We start from the raw sequence: 20,700 nt of genomic DNA, 5'->3' as shown, positions 1-20,700 counted from the left end.
TTATGAAAATCGGGGGGGGGGGGGGCGTTGATCACACAATGGTGGAGAAGACAAAATGTATATATGCATCATGGCCTATGATAGCTTTACATTATCAGCAGTTATTTCTAATCTGTTATCTGAACCTATTTTTATTCCCACTGAGTGTAAATATGGAAGCCTTTGCCATTTTCAGGCTGTTATGCTTCACAAGTACATTCTGCGTTTGCTTGGAATAATTGATGTGATATAGGGGTGTTTTTGGCCAGCGCACAAGATTATTATTTTAGAGTCTAAAGCTAAAGCTATTGAGATTATATTAATTAGTCCCAGGCAGTTTTTTACTGCCCATTTCTGATTTTCACTTAAACAGATCCTCATTCCTTTCCACTCTTCTTGCAAGCTGAAGACGAAAAGCCACACAAAAAGAACTGCAGAACACCTGTCCATTCTTTCCAAATGTTTCACCAGTGCATTTGAGCTTCTTAAACACATGTTGTCAGCTTCCATAACCATTGAATTCATCACTCGTTTTTACATGTACAGTCCAATCTGCTTTTCATTTTCAGGTGTCATGATCTCAGACATTAGTAATTAGAAAGGACAAAACCAGGCTCAAATCAGTTTGAGATATCACTGTTAGGATTGCAAACCTCGTTTCTAACAAAGTGTTGTTTAACGACATATTTTATGTATGTTCCATGAATAAGGTTAATTTTTAATTTTCTTGGAAGGTATGGCCTGTCAGTTGAAAACATTTTCCAGAAGTGGCTTGACTGCACAGGAATCCCAAAGGTAAATGCAAAATATCTGTTCTGAATAGGATCCAGATTATGAATTTGTTGAGCATGTTTTTCAAATTACTGTTTGTATGGTAACAGGTATGGAATAAAATAAAAACCCAGGTTTAATGATATCCACTCTAGCTCTTTAGGCTGCACACATATGGGAATCCATTTTTATCAGTTGCAGATTTCATTTTCTGTCTTCCTCAAAGAGATCCCGCCAAGAGGAAAATCTCTTAAACCTTATTTTATTACTAAACATACTGTTCACTGGAAACTGTTCTATTGCAGTATTGTAGTGATGCTTCACATCTTGTTTTAAAAAGAGGAAGGTATCAGTTTTGTGGATTACTTTTGCCAAAGAGGGGGGAAATTAAATATTTGTTAAATTTTAAATTTATTGACTGTTTCGTCTGTAGTGAGGGTTGTTAAATGGTGTGCAACCTTTCTGAACATTGTACTAAGTAGAGAAAGTTTTGTGTAAGTCTCCAAAATTCTTATTAGAAAATTGACTTAATTCTCAAGCACTATGTGGTAGTAAGATATCAATTATATACAGGATACCCAACTACCTATCCTCTGCTAGATCAGGAATTGCTTATGCGAATGGATGTTGTGCTTATGGTTCCTGATTTTAACTCCCTTATCCAGCACCAGATGCTCTTTATGTGGTTCCCATTGCTGGGCTGGGAATTCCACACACACCCTTTAGCAGATTTCTGACATTGTCAGCTTTGACAGAACCAATCAAAGAACTGAAACCGCTGAACAAGTGATTGGCAATGTCTCATCTGACAGCATCAGCCAGCTGGTGGGTGGGGAGGTACATATAGATCAGTTTTGGAACTGAACTATTTCTGAGCTCTTTCAAACAGGTCTTAAATACTAATTTCTTTATTGTGTCCTTTGGGGGCAGAGGATGCTGGGTCTTGGGCTGTAATTATAATGGCTATTTAGTCTTATACTGTGTGTGTGTGTGTGTGTGTGTGTGTGTGTGTATGTAATTTGATACTTGCTTGTTTTATATACCACAGAATAAAGTATCTAGGCAGTGAACCTAACACATCCATAAAACAGCATAAAAGTCCTTAACATTTGGATAGCGAGCCACAATAATGTATGTATTAAGCTATACATCAGAAAAGGCTCATGTAAACAGAAGGGCCTTAAAAAGGCATTCAAAAGTTAGTACAGATGGTGCTTGCTTAATATTGTATTGTATTGTATTGTATTGTATTGTATTGTATTGTTTGATTGTTTCTCAGGTTTCTCACCTGCCCTTCAACATAAGGTCCCAGGGCAGGTTACAATAATAGGATGTACAGCTACAAAACCACTGCAATGATAAAATATCTAAAACCATTCCAAATGGAACAAGAACCATTAATAGTCAAGGATTTCCACAACTGGTTACTTTTATATTTCTAGTTATATTTCTAGTTACATACTTGTAGATCCTACATAATGCATAGATCCTGCTTTGTGTGCAATGGCCCCAGGTGCATTTTCTGGTCCCAAGGCTAGCGTTGCGTTGGCAGTGACAGCTGGTGGGGCAAACCACGCCACACTGCTGGTTGAGGGGGCAAAGAAGGAGAAAAGACCATAACCTGAAGAGGAGGAAGGGTGCAGAGTTCAGAGGCCTCACTTTAATCCCTCCATCACCTAATGAAGAGTCTCCCTTCAAAAATGGCTCAGTTTATTTTGTCTTCAATGTAAGCAAGAACCATCAAAACTCCTCACAACCATCCAGTATATGGGACCAGTTAATATTCTGCGAATACTAGGTGTTACAGCATTAGCAAATCTAAGTAGCATCAGTAACATGGATGGAAACACTGAGAGCCCCATGTAAGAGCAGTTTGGGTATTCAGTGGTTTGTTTTTTTAAAAAAGAAACCCATCACCCAATATAAAAGAGTCTTTTCCTACATAAACTATATTCTGGCCTCATGCTTGATGGTGCAAATCTTGAATAATATTTTGCTAAAAATAAAGCCTGCTGTCATGAATCAGGGAAGGTGCTGTTTTGTTAAACCTTTCCCACTTCATTTTGAAGGTTTCTTCTACAAATTTGGACATGTTGTACTGGTCTCCCCCCATACAGCAGCAAGTTTGTCTAGTGACTGGATCGCAGTAAGGTTTTCCTGTGCATCACATTATATGCATGTGCTGAAAAACAAGCAATTGTGTGAGACACAGAAGATTTCAGGAGGGCATTTTCCTGAAACCTGCTGGGCCTGGGTTAAATAAGGTCAGCTACATTGTGTTGTTGAATTTGCTGTTTATCAGATCAGGATGTACTGCAACCTCACGAAGTGACTCACCACAAGAGTAGCTTTTCATCCTCCACTAGCCTAATAATGACTTAATGCCAGCAATTCTGGTCTGTGAGTGTAATTGACATGGAGTAGTTCAGAAACAGCTGATTTTAGAGCTGGAAAGAACCTATTAAGCAATGGTGCAGCCTTACATTCCCCAACACTCCTGAAATCAACCATTCCAGTTTTTTGTTCCTGTTCTCCTGTTTGCTCTTAAACATCTCAAGAGCTGTGGTTTCTTTGCATTCTTTGAAACACACTAGCACAAGCCTTAATCATTGAACAAAGTTGTTTCCCCCCCATTCAACATACATTTTCTCTTCTGTCATCTGTTTACTAGTGCACCACCCAAAGTAATGGATGATGTTAAACTATGCACAAGCAATTGCCATGCCCGCTTTAAGCATCTCTCAGTTGTTCAAACAAGTCACAACCAACCCAGCCCTATAATCAGTTCATATAGTTGACTAAATCCTCTTTGGCTGGCCTATGTTTTCTTCTGTCTCTGCTGGAAATGCTGGTGGTTTTTTGTTTTGAAAAAGACATGAGTATGTTTGCTCTTTTCCCCCCCATGATCATTAATAATAATAATAATAATAATAATAATAATAATATTTATACCCCACACATCTGGCTGGGTTTCCCCAGCCACTCTGGGCGGCTTACAGCATATATCAACACATAATAAAAATCAAACATTAAAAACTTCCTGATACAGGGCTGCCTATTAAACTATGTCTCTGCAAATGAAGGGAAACATTTATCTTCCTCATGCATCCACGCTAGCTCCTTTCTCTTGAATTGCAATCCTTTCCCACTTTTTGCAGAGTTCCACATTGCAACTTTTCAGTTTAGAAAAAAGGTAAGGGTGACATGATAGAGGTTTATAAAATTATGCATGGTGTGCAGAAAGTGGATATAGATAGCGCGCCCCCCCAAAAAAATACTAGAACACAACGTTATCCAATGAAGCTTTACACTTGCTTATGTCAAATCACATTTTCCATTTTAATGATCATACACCTAGTTCAGAATGATCTTTTTGTAGTTCCTCATAATCCCCCCTTTTTTTGTTACCCCCATGAAGAACTTGATGTCATCTGCAAATCTGGCCACCTCCTGGCTCAGCCATAGCTCCTGATCATTATACATAACTTAATACTAAGACTTGGGGGAATACCCATCTGAACACCCTTCCTTTCTAAAAACTCCATTTATTCATGTTCTCTGCTTTCTGTCCCCTGACCAATTACTGATCCTTAAGTGGATTTCTCCTATTCCATGACTGCTAGGTTTACTCAGGACTCTTTGGTGAGGGACTTCATTGGCGGCTTTTTGAAAGCCTGAGTACACAGCTAAGTACACTTGCTTATTTATATCTATAGGCTTATTGTCATTTTAACAGGTTAGTTAGACTAGACATATCTTTACAAAATCTACACTACCTCTTCACAAGACTTGTTCTTCTATGCCAGGGGTCAGCAACCTTTTTCAGCAGGGAGCTGGTCCACTGTCCCTCAGACCTTGTGGGGGGCTGCACTGTATTTTGAAAAATAATAATGAACGAATTCCTAAGCCCCACAAATAACCCAGAGATGCATTTTAAATAAAAGGACACATTCTACTCATGTAAAAACATGCTGATTCCCGGACCGTCCGTGGACTGGATTTAGAAGGTGATTGGGCTGGATCTGGCCCCCGGGCCTTAGTTTGCCTACCCAAGTTCTATGTGCTTGTTAACCATATTAAAAATGCATTCTGCTATTTTTCCTGGAGCAGACATCACATGAACTGGTCTGCAATTTCTTGAATCTCCCAGGCTTCCTTTTTTTTTAACAGTATTACACTGGCCAGTTTCCAGTCCTTAAATATGGATGCTAATCTTAGGGACAAGTTACATATTTTTGTTAGAAGATCACTGGTTTCACATTTGAGTTCTTTAAGAACTCTTGGGTGGGTGCCATTGGACCCAGTAACTTGTTTGTTTTAACTTGTCAATAGCCTCTGATTTGTCTTTTGAATTGTCTCTCTAAATTGCCCTATTTAGGTTTATCTTCCCATGGAAGGGGAAGATTTTAACTATTTTATTTCCTTTCATTCTTTATATTATTTTTAATAACAAAGTAAAAACACTTTATATAGCAAAATAGTGCAATTGCAAACAAACAAACAAATAAGTCAATAATTAAAACCTGCCAGTGGAAAAGAAACTGGCACTGAGAGAAATTAAAGAGGCTATTAGCCACTAATCCTTCAGTTTTGGCCAACAGGAAGCCATAAAATGAGCTGAACCTGCAAATGGGAAGCTTTAAATTAGAATTAGAAGGGACTTTTGCTACACTGACTTACTTGGGAATAAAATGATCTTTGCCATGATAAAATACATTCATTGTTGTATAATAGTGGTATATTAAGTACGCCAGCCCAATTTGCTTTACTGCCTGAGATAGAACAGCAAATGACACTCTCACCTCCCCAAGTCAAGTTACCCAAGACTGGCCAAGTTATTTTGCTACCTAAGGCAGAAAATCCTACAAGCACATCAAATCAATTAAATAATCAGCCATTTGTCACCCTTTCATGACATCCCAGATCAGCTGTTTGGGGGTAACTGTTCCTTCTGCCTAATAGTAGCACCAGCTCTACACTGTTTATAGTTCACTTGCAACAAATTATGAATATTCACTAGTATATGAAGGCTCTAATCTAAAGCTGTATATGAAGGCTCTAAAGACTTCTGTCACCATTTTTAAATGAATGAAACATAGGTAAATGGCATTCTTCGAAATATCAGGCCCAAACATTTCCCAACTGATACAATGATCTTTATGTTCTCTGTTAATGGGAATCTATAATCGGGCTGCAGTAACTGGTTACAGATCTTTTCAGCAAATATCTGTTTTTGTTTGGGCTGACTCTTGGACATTGCAGTGTGAGTAGGGAACTGAGTTAGCGCTGAGGTATAATCAGCTATTATTGTCTAATTATGGTTATTTGAAATCTGTCCTCCAGACTTTAGGGAATGCGTTTACCGAGTAAGGAAAATTCTTAAATTTTTAAAACGCCCAGTCAATTCAAGGTATATATTTTTGCTGGAACATATTCAGTTCATTTTATATTTTTTACTTTAGAAGTTTCAACATAATATAAGTGATGTTGGAAAATATTTCTTGAATTGCTCATAACCTTGACTGTTTCCTAGACTGAGAATGTCAGTACAATCCTTTACACGTGTCTATTCAGAAATAAGTCTTATAGAGTTCAGTTGGGTTTACTGTCAGGTAAATAGGCATAGCGTGGGACGCGGGTGGCGCTGTGGTCTAAACCACAGAGCCTAGGGCTTGCTGATCAGGAAGTCGGTGGTTCGAATCCCTGTGACGGAGAAAGCTCCCGTTGCTCAGTCCCTGCTCCTGCTAACCTAGCAGTTCCAAAGCACGTCAAAGTGCAAGTAGATAAATAGGTACCACTCTGACTGGAAGGTAAAGAGTGTTTCCGTGCGCTGCTGTGGTTTCGCCAGAAGCGGCTTAGTCATGCTGGTCACATGACCCGGAAAAACTTTCTGAGGACAAATGTCAGCTCCCTCAGCCAGTAAAGCGAGATGAGCGCCGCAACCTCAGAGTCGTTCACGACTGGACTTAACTGTCAGGGGTCCTTTACCTTTAAATAGGCATAAGACTGTAGCTCAAAAGCATATTTTCACAATATATAAGTTATATTTCAAAGTTGTTGGGGGGTTTATTTGTTTTTTTGTTTAGTTAAAATTGTGAGATGTATTCAGCAGAGAAGTAAAAGCCATTCTGGATCACTACTCTTGCTCAGATTTAATGTTTGCTATTTCTTCTCATTCTTTCTCGTGCCTTTCAGAGACTTTGGTTTTGAGCATGATTTATCTTCACACAATGAGGACAGTTAAACTGAAGCAACCATCTAAAAACCTCATTATTTGTGTAGGTCAGGTACATTTCCCCAAAATGGGTAATACAGATTTTCTGCCCAGTAAGCATATTTTATAACCCATCATTTGGAGACTGTTTCCCTTTTTTCTGCTCTACTGAAGCTTAACAGTTAGTCTTCCCGGTGCCTTAATTTTGAAACTTAAACTCACCTGCACTTAATTTTTGCACCACTACACTGTGGATTTATATACTGAAGGTTCCATCCACCGGTTCCATGGCCAGAAGGCAGCTTGTGCACACAATCTTTCTCTTCCCCCTCTACAGCTCCTGTAGCCGCAACACCTCTCCAGAGGGTTAGGGACCCCCCTGACTGCTTTGAGAATTTTCTGATACCAGGAATCTTGCAGACAGCAGAATACTTCTTGTACAAGGTTCTTCTGCCCAATTTCAGGAGATCCTGCCTCCCCTGCTGCTCAGGAGGGGCCCCAATCTTTTGGAGAGCCTTTTGGGGGGCTCAAGAAAGAATGGCGAATCTAGTCTAGCATCCCTTTCTCACGGAGACCAACCAGATACATGTAGGCAACTGGTTTTTAGACTTATTACTGCCTGCAACTACAGAGGCAGAGCATAGCCTCCATGAATTAAGCTACTTTCCAGAATCCCCCTCCTGGATGCCTTTTTAAAAACCGGTGTTACATTGGCTGATTTCCAGTCCTCAGGTTGAGTTCTTTGAGAACTCTTGGGTGGCTGCTATGTGGACTTTGTGGTTTGTCAGCTTTTGTTTTGTCTAACAGACTTGTCAATGAGGTCACCACAATCTGCCTCAGACTGCCCTCCCGCAAAAGTTAGTTCAGGCACTGGGATCTGCCCTATATCGTCTGTTATGAAGTCAGATTCAAATAATTCAGCCTCTCTGCTGAATCTCTTCTCCTCCTTTAGTACACCTTTGACTCCTTTGTCATCCAAGGGTCAAACTTCCTCCCTAGATGTTCTCCTGCTGTTAATATATTTAAGGAATGCCGCCTTGTTCTGAATGTTTTTAACAATGCGCTCCCCCCCAAAAAATATTTTTTTTTTTTGTATCCCTTACTGTCTGCTTGCACTTTTTCTTTCTGCCTAAGTTTGTGCTCCTCCCCCCCCCCTTTACTTGGTCAAGACTTCAGTTTTTTGAAGGAAGCCTTCTTGCTTCTAATAACTCTTTCAGCTCTGCTTGTTAACCATGCTGGCATCTTCTTGTTCCTCACCTTTCTTGATCTACAGCATACACTCCAGTTGATCTTTTAATGCCATGCTTTTAAAGAACTTCCAACTTACAAGTGCTTTGAAGTGCTTTAACCCTCTTAGCTTCAACTTGCTTTTTACCAATATCCTCTGCTTAGTTCATGGTGGGTTCATTGTTGCTTTTGAAACCAAATGTGACCATACTGGATTTTTTTGGGCAATTGATCATTTACATGTGTATTTAATTTAAGAGCATTCTAGTCACTCCTCCCAATTAGCTCAAACTTCCATCGCACACCAGGTCCTGGAACACCACTCAAGATTAAGTCCAGGGTCACTGATCCTCTGGTCGGTTCCATGACGAACTGTTCAAGGACACAGTCATTTCGGGTATCTAGAAATTTTACTTCTTTGTCATGACTGGAACACATACATAGCCAGTCTATGTGAGGGTAGTTGAAGTCATCCATTACTACAGCATTTCTACTTTGGGATGTTTACTTGATTTCATTCTTCATTTTAAGGTCCCACTTCCTGTATATCCTTCCCTGTCCCTCCTCTGAAGCTCATATCCAGATATACCCATATTTCACCACGTCTCCTTGTTCCACCAGGTTTCTGTTATGCCCACTATATCAAGGCCATCGTCTAAGACCAAGTCCTCCAGTTTACCCTTCTAAGTTCTCTGGCACTTAGGTTATCACCTGTAGTGTGTGGGCCTCTCTGAATTGCTATTCTGTGTCCCTGCACTCAAAATGCCTAGCTCTACGGCTTCCCCATTATATTTTCATCAATGTTATCTTCACCACAAGGGAGACTGGACCCTTCTCAGCTCCTGTCGGCTTCCCCCCTGCAATCAGAGGGAGGAGAAGAGGGAAAAGATCAGTTGTGCAAATTGCTTTCCATTTGTACAATCATTGGGTACAATCCAGAATTTAGATTTAGCACATTGAAGCAGAAAATCTAGTTATGAAAACTTACTGTTCCTCCCCCCATTAACAATGAGGTCCAGGAATAAAGGTATAGTACACCTGAGGCAGCATTACTCACAAGAGCCCGAAATGGGAACATGTGTTCTCTTTCCTGAATAAGCCTATGAACTGGATCCCTAAGGTGTTTATGGTAGCTTTAATAAAGCTTGAATATTCTTTGTGGTTCGCCTTTTTCTGTTAATCACACTGCTAAGCACAAAAGCTGTGTTATGTGCAGAATGGTTGAGTTTATCCCTAGTAGAAAGGAAATATGTTTGGTATCTACAGAACAATAAGAGTTTGCTGCCTGGCTGGTCAATGCTGGATCAAGTTCACATTCCCAAGCTCCCTCTCCCACCTACATATGTAAGGGGTGGAAACACAGAGGAGGGAGGAAAGGTCCGTTCTTGCACAGGGATGCGAGCTGAGACTTTCCTAATATGGACACAGCTGAGCCTGCATTATATTGAAAGCCTATTTTAATCTGGGCCTTGCAAAAACATCCCAAGAAAAGCAAAGAGATTAGCTACCAATTAACTCTTGCTCTGTTTTCTTTGGCCATCCAAAACAATTCAAGGAGGAGAGAAATATGCTGCCCCTTAACTGCTTTTATTTTAGAACACTTCAGCAGTCGTGTTGTTCCTCGTTTACTAAAGTTCTCACACAAATATTCAGTGTGAACATTTTCCTCTGTATACAGTAAGTAAAGGTAAGGTAAAGATACCCCTGCCCGTACGGGCCAGTTGTGTCCGACTCTAGGGTTGTCCGCCCATCTCACTCTAGAGGCCGGGAGCCAGCGCTGTCCGGAGACACTTCCGGGTCACGTGGCCAGCGTGACGAAGCTGCTCTGGCGAGCCAGCACCAGCGCAGCACACGGAAACGCCGTTTACCTTCCCGCTATACAGCGGTACCTATTTATCTACTTGCACTTAGGGGTGCTTTCGAACTGCTAGGTGGGCAGGAGCTGGGACCAAAAAACGGGAGCTCACCCTGCCGCGGGGATTCGAACCGCCGACCATACGATCGGCAAGTCCTAGGCACTGAGGTTTTACCCACAGTGCCACCCGCGTCCCCTCTGTATACAGTAATAAACAGTAAAAAACACACACATAAAAAAACAGTAAAGAAAAGGAACAATAAATTTCAGCCACTTGGCTGCTGATTTATAAAGTATATAAGGTGGCTGTAGAATTTAATGTGGTGGTGAATAGCCACTCCCGGCTCCTAGCTTCTGTTCTCATTGTCCTAAGAAGCCAGAAAATACCTCCCAGGATTTAAGCAATATAGCTCCACAGGGCAATGCATGTCTGCTCATTTCAGAGAAACTCTTACGATGGCCATTTACAGTAAATACTTACACTCCACCCCTTTCTAGCTCTTTGCCAAGATTTTCAGTCTCTGGAGACTTCTGTCATGCCAATAAAAGAGGGCAGCTGAGTTCACTTCAGACAGCGTGACCTTCCTCAGCACTGACTGTTTTCAGCATCAAAGATCCTTGATAGATTGAAGTGGAGACAGTGCGGTTGCAAATACAATAGGTATAAAGAGATGCCTGCCAATGATAGCCTTCTATTGATTCTAGAGATGTTCGTTAGCTAGCATGGCCACAAGCACTACAAAACACTTCTGTAGTTGTAATACAAATCTGTTATTTCCAAATTATAAAATACAGGTATTTGGGTTTTTATTATTTAGATGGGATTGGCTAATAACGCTGGTCATATGTGACCCTGTTTAGATGGACACCATGCTACAACTAAATGTTTATACAAGCTTAACTCTTATTTCTAAGTGTGATTCTTGAGAATAATAATAATAATAATAATAATAATAATAATAATAATAATTTATTATTTGTACCCCGCCCATCTGGCTGGGTTTCCCCAGCCACTCTGGGCGGCTTCCACAGAAACCAAAAATACAGTAAAATCACACATAATATAATAATAATTTATTATTTGTATGTTGTGGGAGATCATAGGCACATACAGAAAATGTTGTTGGAATTGTTATTTTATTTAAATCATTTTCATGCTGCCTTTCTACCTAAAGAGCACGCAAGTCAGCTTACAAATTATTTAAAACAGTAAAGGGGGCATTTAAAATTAAACTGAGTGACATGTGTTTTATTTTTTATATGTAGAGCACTTAAACTGGGTACTTTGCAGGGAGGCAAGGCTCACAGTAACTGAGATGCAAATGGGAAAGGGAGCTGGAAAACTACGGTATGTGATGTGCTGTATTCCAGCCACTCACAGTTTACTGCATACTCCTCAAAGAAAGAGCTACATGTGGACTCAGGCCTGGCTGATGACAGATACTACCCAACAAATCCTTGGGGAAAAGCCATACCTTCATGGCAGAGCATGTGATTTGCATGCAGAAAACCCCATGTTGAATCCCAGTTAAAAGGATCAGGTTGCAGGTGGTGTAATGATGATGATGATGATGATGATATTACTTATATCCTGTCCATCTGGCTGGGTTGCCCCACCCACACTGGGTGGCTTCCAACAGAATATAAAAAACTTAACGAAACACCAAACTTTAAAAACCTTCCAATGCAGGGCTGCCTTCAGATGTCTTCTGAAAGTCATTTAGTTGTTTATCTCTTTCACATCTGATGGAAGGGCATTCTACAGGGAGGACACCACAATTTCAGATTGATATTTCATGGTACATTTCAAGACTCTTTAGCATTCAAATAATTTTCACTTTTTCTTAAGAGTAAGAATATATATATAAAAAATGCCAGCTGTGCTCTTCACTTTGAGGTGCTGTATCTTCCTGTGATGCCAACACACATCCCTGTTTAGTGTGATAACCCATCTCATCTGCTGCCACTGTTCAGTATAAACTGGTGATCTTCCCAGAGCCACCTGTTTGGCTGCTATTGGGAGCAGGATGCCACACTAGATGGACTGTGTGGTCTAGAAGGGCAGCTCTTATTATTGGTGCGTCGTCATAGCTGATCTAGAACTCCTATCTCCTTTTAGAAACAGCCTTTTCCTTGCTACAAGGCTATTCCCATTGCTTTGATTCATACGCATATCCAGTTATGTCTGCATAATAACCACACTGTTATCACATATTGGGCCAGAACTGAGACAGTGAAATGCAAAAGGACTGTAGTAACCCTAAGGATCAGGTTGTGAGACTTTAAACCTGCTGGGCCACAGGAAGCTGCCTTATATGGAGACAGTTTCTGGCACGCGGTTTTTCCATGTCCTACCGGGAGAGCCTGTGACCTTCTGCACACAAAGCATGCTCATATAACCCCTGCCCTCTGAGCAGTTCCTAGCACTAAATAAATGTTAACATTAGTAATGTATGTATCTTTTCTGTAGCATTTCTAAGATAGAAAGTGATTCACACCATTGATTTGCATATTTTGAACATGATGCATTTGTCTGAGTAAGGGAAACCTGGAAACTGCTAGTTCATGAAGCTTATCAGTCACTCTGGGGCCACATTATGTGGACTGTGCGAAAACTACTGTTTCTACAAGCATTTTGAGTACAAATGTGGTAATAATTAAAAGACCAAACTATAGGGGTGGGGGCTAATCACATGAATTCCAATTAAGTGGTTAAGACCAATTTTAGGTGGGCCACGTCAGAAAAGTAGTTTCCATTTAGCACAGGTAAAAATGTATAAAGAGCACCCTCCAGTTAGTGAGGTTGGGTTAACTTGCTCAAATCTGCTCATTGAGCTTCATGATGGAAAGGTTCTTCAGCATCCAAATGCAACACTTTAGCAAACTCTGTAGCTAGAATTTTCAAAGTGGGAGTTAGTTCATGATGCATTCTTTGTTGTTTTTGGACCTGAAAGCATTGGCAAATCGTGTACCAAACATATGCTTTTCAACACCCTTTCCTTTGATTATTGCCTTTTTTCCTATTAGCCTTTGCCCATGAAATGGCATAATCGTTAACAAGTAGCAGCTTTCAGTTACTACTTGTATCCTATTATATGTAAAAATAAAAAGCTGAAATAAGATTTTCTACTGTGATATCTCCATTAAGTCATTCTTCTTTGAATAATATATTTCATGGTAGTGTTGCTTCTATTTAAAGCAAGGAGTTTGATCTTGGCTTTGATCTAAAGCTTTTGATCTTGAAAGGTTATTGTGGTAATAAAGAAAAGGGCAGGACAGTATCTTTTTAAAAACTAAAAGCAGTAAAGTTAAAGAGGTGGTCAAGATTTAGTGTGCTTTCATTTGACATACATTTATGTTGTGACATCTGTTTGTAAATGCATCTGAATTCTATGCAGGAGAAAGTCTGCTTTGTCTGACTTTTCAGAAGTACAGATTTCTTTTTTGACCTTTCAGGGAATTCATAAATGCACATGTAATCTAAGTGTGCCAAGTATAATTATTCCAGAGTTATGTTCTTCTTTGCACATATAACTGGAAAATATGAAAGCACAGCCCTAAATGTGAAGTTTAAAAAGTCCAGCTCTTCGTTGCCGGTGACTTCCCGTGGTTTGAAGTTTTCCTTGAAGCTATCAGTTTAGCAAGCAAAGAACCTTGAGTTTTCATGAGTATCATGAGTCTAGACATGTTTACTTGGTAATGCAAAGTTCAGTTGCATTTACTCCCAAGTAAGTGTGCACAGTATAGGGTTGCAGCTTTAAAGCAAAGCACTGGCTTTGCTGATCTGAGGCCTGATGGAGGAGTCAGCTGTGGAATGCCCATGATTAATAGAAATGGCAGGATTCCAGTTGCAAAAAGCAAACTTAATGCTTGCTTTTAAGATGCACTTCAGAGTCTCCATGGGATTCATCTGATACAGTTCTGGATTCCACAGAGGTCAAGGAGGTATCTGGAGAGGGGAGTTTTGAATTATTATTTGCATTGCAATGTATTTTCAACAGTAAGAAAGTTAGAAAGTTTGTTAAAATACTTCTGGTTGGAATTAGGGCTGATAATAGCTGCCTGATGATGGCAAATAATGCATTACAACAAGCATTCTAATACAAAATTGAATGGTATAATATGAAATATGTAGCTCTTGCTTTTCTCTCCTCCCTCTACTTCTGCAGCCTCTCTTTTTCCAATCTGTATTTTCAGCTTGTATCCGAAACATATTTATCTGTATACTTTATAGCAGGAAATGATTGTTATTTTTCTCCAGCAATGTGAAATTAATTGAGCCGAGCTCAAGCGAGAAACCGTATTTTCCCTTTATGGGCGGAGAGCTGAAGTTGAGAGAGAGAGTGAGAGAGAGAGAGAGAGAGAGAGAGAGATTTGCCCCTGGTTAGCTGGCGAAGGCAGCGCTTGCTGACTGTTCGGGGATTTCTCTGTGTAGTTCGGCCTGGACCGCACAATTGTATTCCAGGCTGATCGCATTGACTCTGCTCAATCCTCGTGTGCATGCAAGACCCGACAACCTGTCGTCTGCACGCAGTTTTAGGGAAACTTCGGAGGGAAGAGGGTGGGCAGTTTGCTGGCAGTGAACGATTCCAAACCGAGCCTTTTACGCAAGGCAAGTGGAGCTGGGCGCAGAGGAGACAGACAGACGGACGCTATAACATTTGAATAGTGACGTGAGCCGCGATTGCCGGGCTAGCTGCTCGAGAGTAAGTCCTCCCCACCCCTGTACCTTTTGGCGACGGGTTGAACAAAGCCGATCCGGTCTCTGTATACCCTTAAGGCAAGCTCCTCCTCTCCTCTGATCTCGGAGGCTGGAACACGAAGCGGGAGGGGGGGTCCCCTCCTTCTCTCGTAGGTGTTTCGTTTCCTAAGGAGGTCCCTTGTGTTGCGTTGCAAAAAGAGGCACGGCGGCACTTCGCTCTTTGCAGCCCGCGTATGCAATCGGGAAGGGGCGTCCATAGCCATCCCTTAACCCAAGCGAGAATGCTGCGCCCAGGGCGAACGCCACTAGATCCCAACCGCGCGTGCAAACAGGAGGAAGGCGCACCAAGCGCGGAGAAGTTGCTGGTCGAGTCAAGGTAGTGCTTTCTCGCGCGCCCGCCTCTCCCTCGTAGCGAAAAAGAAACGAGAAAGAGGTGGGCCAGGCTAGGACTTGGGAAATGTCTAGGTGAGAGGGACTAAACAACCCGATCCCCCGAGCTCTTTTGGTTTGCTGCGCGGAGGTAAATAAAGAAGCGGAGCGGTGAAAGTTTTTGCGCCAGATCTGGGAGCCTTCTCAAAGAATCTGTGCATCCGATCTCGGGGAATTTGGAGGCGAGGGGCAAGGAGAGAGCGGATCGCACCCCCCAAGCGAGCTGCCACCTAGAAAATCTCAGTAAACTTGCACTCTATTTGTCTTTCCCATCTAGCCTTTGCTGGAAGAGAGTCAGGCTTGGCAGGATTGTCGGCTAGCCCAGCAAGTGAACGAAGAGGTAACACGCTTATTTTGGTTAATAGTGTTTTCTAGGCTTACTGTTGTTTTTCCTATCCGTGCCTGCCTTGAGTCTTTGCTCTGTAATGTTCCCTTCAATTTATATAAAGAAGAGTGTCACTTTAAAATCTGCTGTTCCTTTATATTAACTCTGATAATTCAAGTATGCCTTAGCGAACCTATTATGTGAAGCTGAAGGTGTGAGAAATGGGCAGCATTTTTTAATTTTTGGGAAAAGTGCAGCCAGACCCATAGACGCTACTTGGAAAGAAAGTCCCATTATGTCAGTGGCACTTGCTTCCCAGTAGTTTTTAGAATGCTCTTAGAATTTTGTGGCTATACAACAAACTGTTTTGATATAGCCTGGTCTTTTCTTTATGTTTCTAGTAAGAGTGCTACTGCTGTTGTCTGCATTTGAGCAACACACACAATTTACTGCATTAAGATGGGGGTTGGGGGTTGGAATCCCTTTAGACCAGGCACAAATTACTAAATGGATTATCCAAGAGCATGATATTGCAGACTGGAAAAGTGCTTTTCACCCCCCTCTCTCCATTTTCCTCTTCTTTTCCTTTTCCGGTGAAGCAATGGAAAAATGTGTCTTGAGTCTGTTTATAGTTTCTTACTCATGCTGAATAGTTGTACTCGGGTTGCCTCTTCTTAAGAAAAGCTCTTATGATTTTGACCTGTAGGTTGCAAAATGGATTCAAGTAAATCAGAGAGCCAGAAAAAGCAGCAAAAGGAAAAGGCGATGCGAAGAAGTTGGTTTCCAAAAGGTATGGGCTCCAAGCGGGCATCTATTCTATATAATAACCCAAGAAGTTAAAGACAGAAACTTTTAAACGAAACGGAAACAGTACAAGATAAACCAATAAGGCTGTATAAGCATTAGCTGGATGAAGTATCATTTTGTCTAGCAAGATTTCTATCGAATACTGTTTGATACACTGCATTCATACTCACTGTGCTGTCCTGGTGGAATGGAGAGCGTTTGAGATAGTTTTTAGGGAAAACGAGCACCTTCTCAGTAATTTGTTATTGGCTCTTTATACACCCAGGTAAAATATTTCTGCCTTTGAGAACAAGTCTGGTCAATGTCTTAGCGATACAGAAATGAGGAATATAGCAAATAGGTACATTGCAGGTTTCAAAATAGAAATAAATTATTGGTGGTGGCATGTATTAAGGTGTTCAACAGGTTTGGTGCAAACCAGTCCAAATGTAAGTCCAAATTAAAAAATAAAAATAATACAACTATTGTAAGCAGTTCTTAGCAGCTTGTTTAAGGAAAGCATGAAAGTTTTGCCTGGTGGGTACTTTATTACTGTTGTTTAGTTTGAATAACATTTCCTGTTTCAGCAAATGGTATTGCCACAAACACGTTGAGTTGTGCTATATGTTTGCCAGGATGTTAGTTATGGATGGCCTAGTCCATGACTAATTAAGCTGAAATATTTGGATTTAAGGTGGTTTGCAGCACAATCCTGAGCAGGTTTTATTCTGACGTAATCCCACCTTTTAGTGGGATTTACTCCCTAGTCCAAGTTCCATCGAAGTAAGTGTAGCCGGCAGCCCCCTCCTAGACGCATTTACATGTAAGTCTTACTGATTTTTCTGCGCACAGAATATGCCTCTGCCTGATTTTCAGCAAACCCCATGTCCTCTGCAGACACCTGCACCATGGCCCAACTCACCCCATTCTGTAGGGTTCTCTGACCCTCAGGAGAAGCTGTTTTTTTGGAGAGGGGCGGAGGCTGCCAGGGAAGGAGGGTCGAGAAAGACACTGCCTACTCACCCCTTCTGCCATTAGTTTTTTGGACCCAAGCCAAAGACTGTGACTTAACTGTTTTGTGAATTGGGCTATTGTTGTACAGTGTAGATTGATGAGTAAGTATCTTGTCGTGTGTTGAATGGCTTAAAACAAAACTGCTTCCCAGAACACTTAGTAGTAAAAATCCAATGTTGAAACACACTAGAACCTCTGTAAAACTATTTTTTCTCTTTTAGAAAAAGGCTTTTGGGTTTTCTTCCTTTCTTCCTTTCTTCCTTATTATTTTGGAAGGATTAAAAAGGCAATGTGTTACTTTGCAGCCGGATGATTCATTGCTGGTTTTGTAGCCAAGTTCTTGCTGATAGTATGGCTGCCAACTCCTGGGTTATATTGCCTTAGTATGGGCATTACTGTATTCGACAAATGTTTGCGGATCGTACAGCTCCTTGTGGTGTAGCGGTGGGAGATGGACAATGGAAGAACTGAGGAAATGGATTATAGTTCAGTTTCCTTTTTGTGATAAAAGATGTGAGGGAATGATCTTCTGATTCTCAATCAATTTGCTAATAATAAATTGCAGTCTGCCAGGATATTACATATTTAGCATGTACGCAGAAATGGATTCGTATTTCCAAGGCGGGGTTTAATTGCTTCAGCTGAAGGTTGCTTCTGCCTGCTGTCACTATAAACAAGTTTGTTTTCTAAGATACTGGAGCATTTTTTGTACAGATAAAATTAGTAAAATATTATAATTATTTCAGCGAATACTAACAAGAAGCAACTAATGCTTCGTCAAGTTCCAAAATCATTAATGTTACAGGTGATACTTCAACGCACCGTTGACTAATGGATATGCTCTTCTTTGTCACAAGAAAATTAAATGAAAATGTTCAGATTTTTTTGAATGCTGGAATTCAGCCTGCTGCTGTTTTTAATGTTTGCATGCTTGAAGTGACTTTGGAACCTACAGTTCGCAAACTCCAAGAACTGATGTGCATTGCTACTCAAACCCAAGAACAATCTTCCTGCTTCATTTAGGCGACAATCCTAAACCATCTTAACGTAGAAAAAGGCCCATTTTATTCCATGGGACTTAATTCCCAGTAGATATTATTACAATTGCAACCTAAGGCATTCAGGTATTGCGTGTGATTTGGTTGCCATTTTGTAAGCCAACTGCTTGAAATAGAAGGGTTTTTTAAATGGAATAATTTGTATTACACCCCAAGCACTGAGATTAAGGGGTATGCTCTCTCAACTTATTGTTGGATGGCAATGCAGCATGATCTTTATTTCTTTATATAATATTTTTTATCCTGCTTTTCTCTCTGAAAACAGAGATGACAAAAATAGTTCTTGGATTTGTTTGTGTTTTGTTTTTAAAAAAGCATTACACTACACAAGGCCAGTACTAAAAAGAATCCATTGATTTGGGGGGTGGGAATTAGAAGAAAAATGGCCACAGAATATTAAAATTAATGTTCAAAGAAGAGCCATGACTAAGTGAAACAAATGAAGAAGCAGACAAATCAAAGGTTCACTGGAAAGGGAAAGTCTTCAGGCAGTGATGGGACCCTGGCAAAGTTCAGACACAAACTAATTTCCCCGTATATGGAATTCCACATGCTGGGTGCCGCAGTCATAAAGGTCCCACTCTCCCTGGCACATGCTGCTTTAAAACTCTTCCAGATTTATGGTGTGTAAAGGCAGTCATTTTTTGGTGGGGGATCCAGACGAGAAGCAGGTCAGAAAAATAGATTCAGGGCATTCAAAAAAAGATATTAGCAGTTAATATGGGCTCAACACAAATATAGCTGAAAGACTGAACAGTGCTGGCCGTTTTTGCTGTAAAAGTCCTTTGTATTCTCTCTGACCTAACGCTCCCCATCGTGTGTCGTTCCATTATAATCACAACAAGATAATCACATTACCTGTACTGGATGAATTACTTTTGCCGTTACAGTGGTACCTCGGGTTAAGTACTTAATTCGTTCTGGAGGTCCGTACTTAACCTGAAACTGTTATTAACCTGAAGCACCACTTTAGCTAATGGGGCCTCTTGCTGGCGCCACGCCGCCGGACCACAATTTCTGTTCTTATCCTGAAGCAAAGTTCTTAACCTGAAGCACTATTTCTGGGAGTCTGTAACCTGAAGCGTATGTAACCTGAAGCATATGTAACCCGAGGTACCACTGTACTAACCTGTGTGAGACACCATGAAATCAAAGTTGCCACCGATGCACCTTGAGCATGAAGCCTCTTTATGTCAGGTAACTTTTCTTTCCATGGAGCAAAAGGTATTCCATTATGGAAATAGTTTTGCAACAACTAGGTAAATTATGCTTTTCAACCATCAAAGTTCACTTTTGGATTTAAAACAAAGCCCTGAAGATATCAACCATTGGGCAGTGTCTGCCTAAATAGATGCAAAACCATGTAATGAACTGCTGTAAATAGAGACAATTTTTGCATAATTAGCTCGTTTACACTTCTTTATTTTGCTTCACTCCACTCAAAGTCCTGCCCCAGGATTTTGCTTATTTTTGCCTCTCACACAAATACTTAAATTCCCCCCTTTTACTTTCCCATTTCATTTGACTCCCCCCCCTATTATTTTTAAAAACTTTCTTATATTTGTTGTGCCTTTTTCTTGCTTTTACTTCTCTAATCTAATATCACTATTTCTGCTTATTAGTTCCCTTCCTCATCCCCTGTTGTCTCTTTAAATTTTTTTTCATACATATCCTGCTACTTCTGTCCTTCGCCCTTTAAATTTCTCTCCACAACTCGTCATAGAGAAAAGTCTAGTACAGCTCTGAGGGCCTGTGTAGGCTGAGGAGGCAGCTTATAAAATTAATAGGTACATTAAAAAAAAAGTTAATCTAAAAATGCCAAGGGAGGAGCAAAAATTGAAATCAAATAAATGGTTGACAAATATATTTAAAACCCTCAGCGGTCAAATAAATTACCCATGTACAAAAGAGCTGTTATTAATGAATGTAAGAAAAGCATTCTAGGAAAGGGCTAATAGGTATATTATAAGATTAATGACCCTTGAAAGAACAACAAAGCTGTTTGGAACATGGAGGACTTCTTAATTTGTGCACTTAGTTGTCCTTTGACTTCACGAACAGTGGGATACGTGATTAACCATCATATTAAAGAGGTTAACAAAATAAAAGTTATTTTCTCTGTGTGTAGAAATATGAAAGAGAAAGAATAGGAAGAATTAATATGCTATATATCTGATAGGTATTGTATGTTACAGAGTCTCCACATTCTGCACTGAACACAGTAGATTTTAAGGCATTTTACATCTAATCCATGTGGCATTTTGGTATACCATATTTACTTGAGTCTAATGTGCCATCGAATCTATTGCACATCTCAACTTTCAGAACCTTGAAACCAAA

General features: G+C 40.4%; 1 protein-coding gene across 7 annotated transcripts in view; it reads left to right on the top strand.

Annotated features, from left to right (window-relative positions):
- AOPEP (aminopeptidase O (putative)) overlaps positions 1-20,700 on the top strand; it is a 181,308-nt gene that overhangs the window by 81,760 nt on the left and 78,848 nt on the right. For 6 of the 7 annotated variants that reach the window (XM_053408722.1, XM_053408718.1, XM_053408717.1 and 3 more), the window contains 3 exons: positions 714-774; positions 15,455-15,517; positions 16,209-16,292. In XM_053408722.1, coding sequence (XP_053264697.1) covers positions 714-774; positions 15,455-15,517; positions 16,209-16,292 — 208 coding nt within the window. The remainder of the gene's footprint in view (positions 1-713; positions 775-15,454; positions 15,518-16,208; positions 16,293-20,700) is intronic. The other variant, XM_053408723.1, reaches the window with a different exon arrangement.

This window comes from Podarcis raffonei, chromosome 11 (genome assembly GCF_027172205.1).
Source record: "Podarcis raffonei isolate rPodRaf1 chromosome 11, rPodRaf1.pri, whole genome shotgun sequence".
Classification (NCBI taxonomy): Eukaryota; Metazoa; Chordata; class Lepidosauria; order Squamata; family Lacertidae; genus Podarcis; species Podarcis raffonei.
Note: the sequence above shows the minus strand (reverse complement) of the source record. Positions and strands in the feature narration are given on the sequence as shown.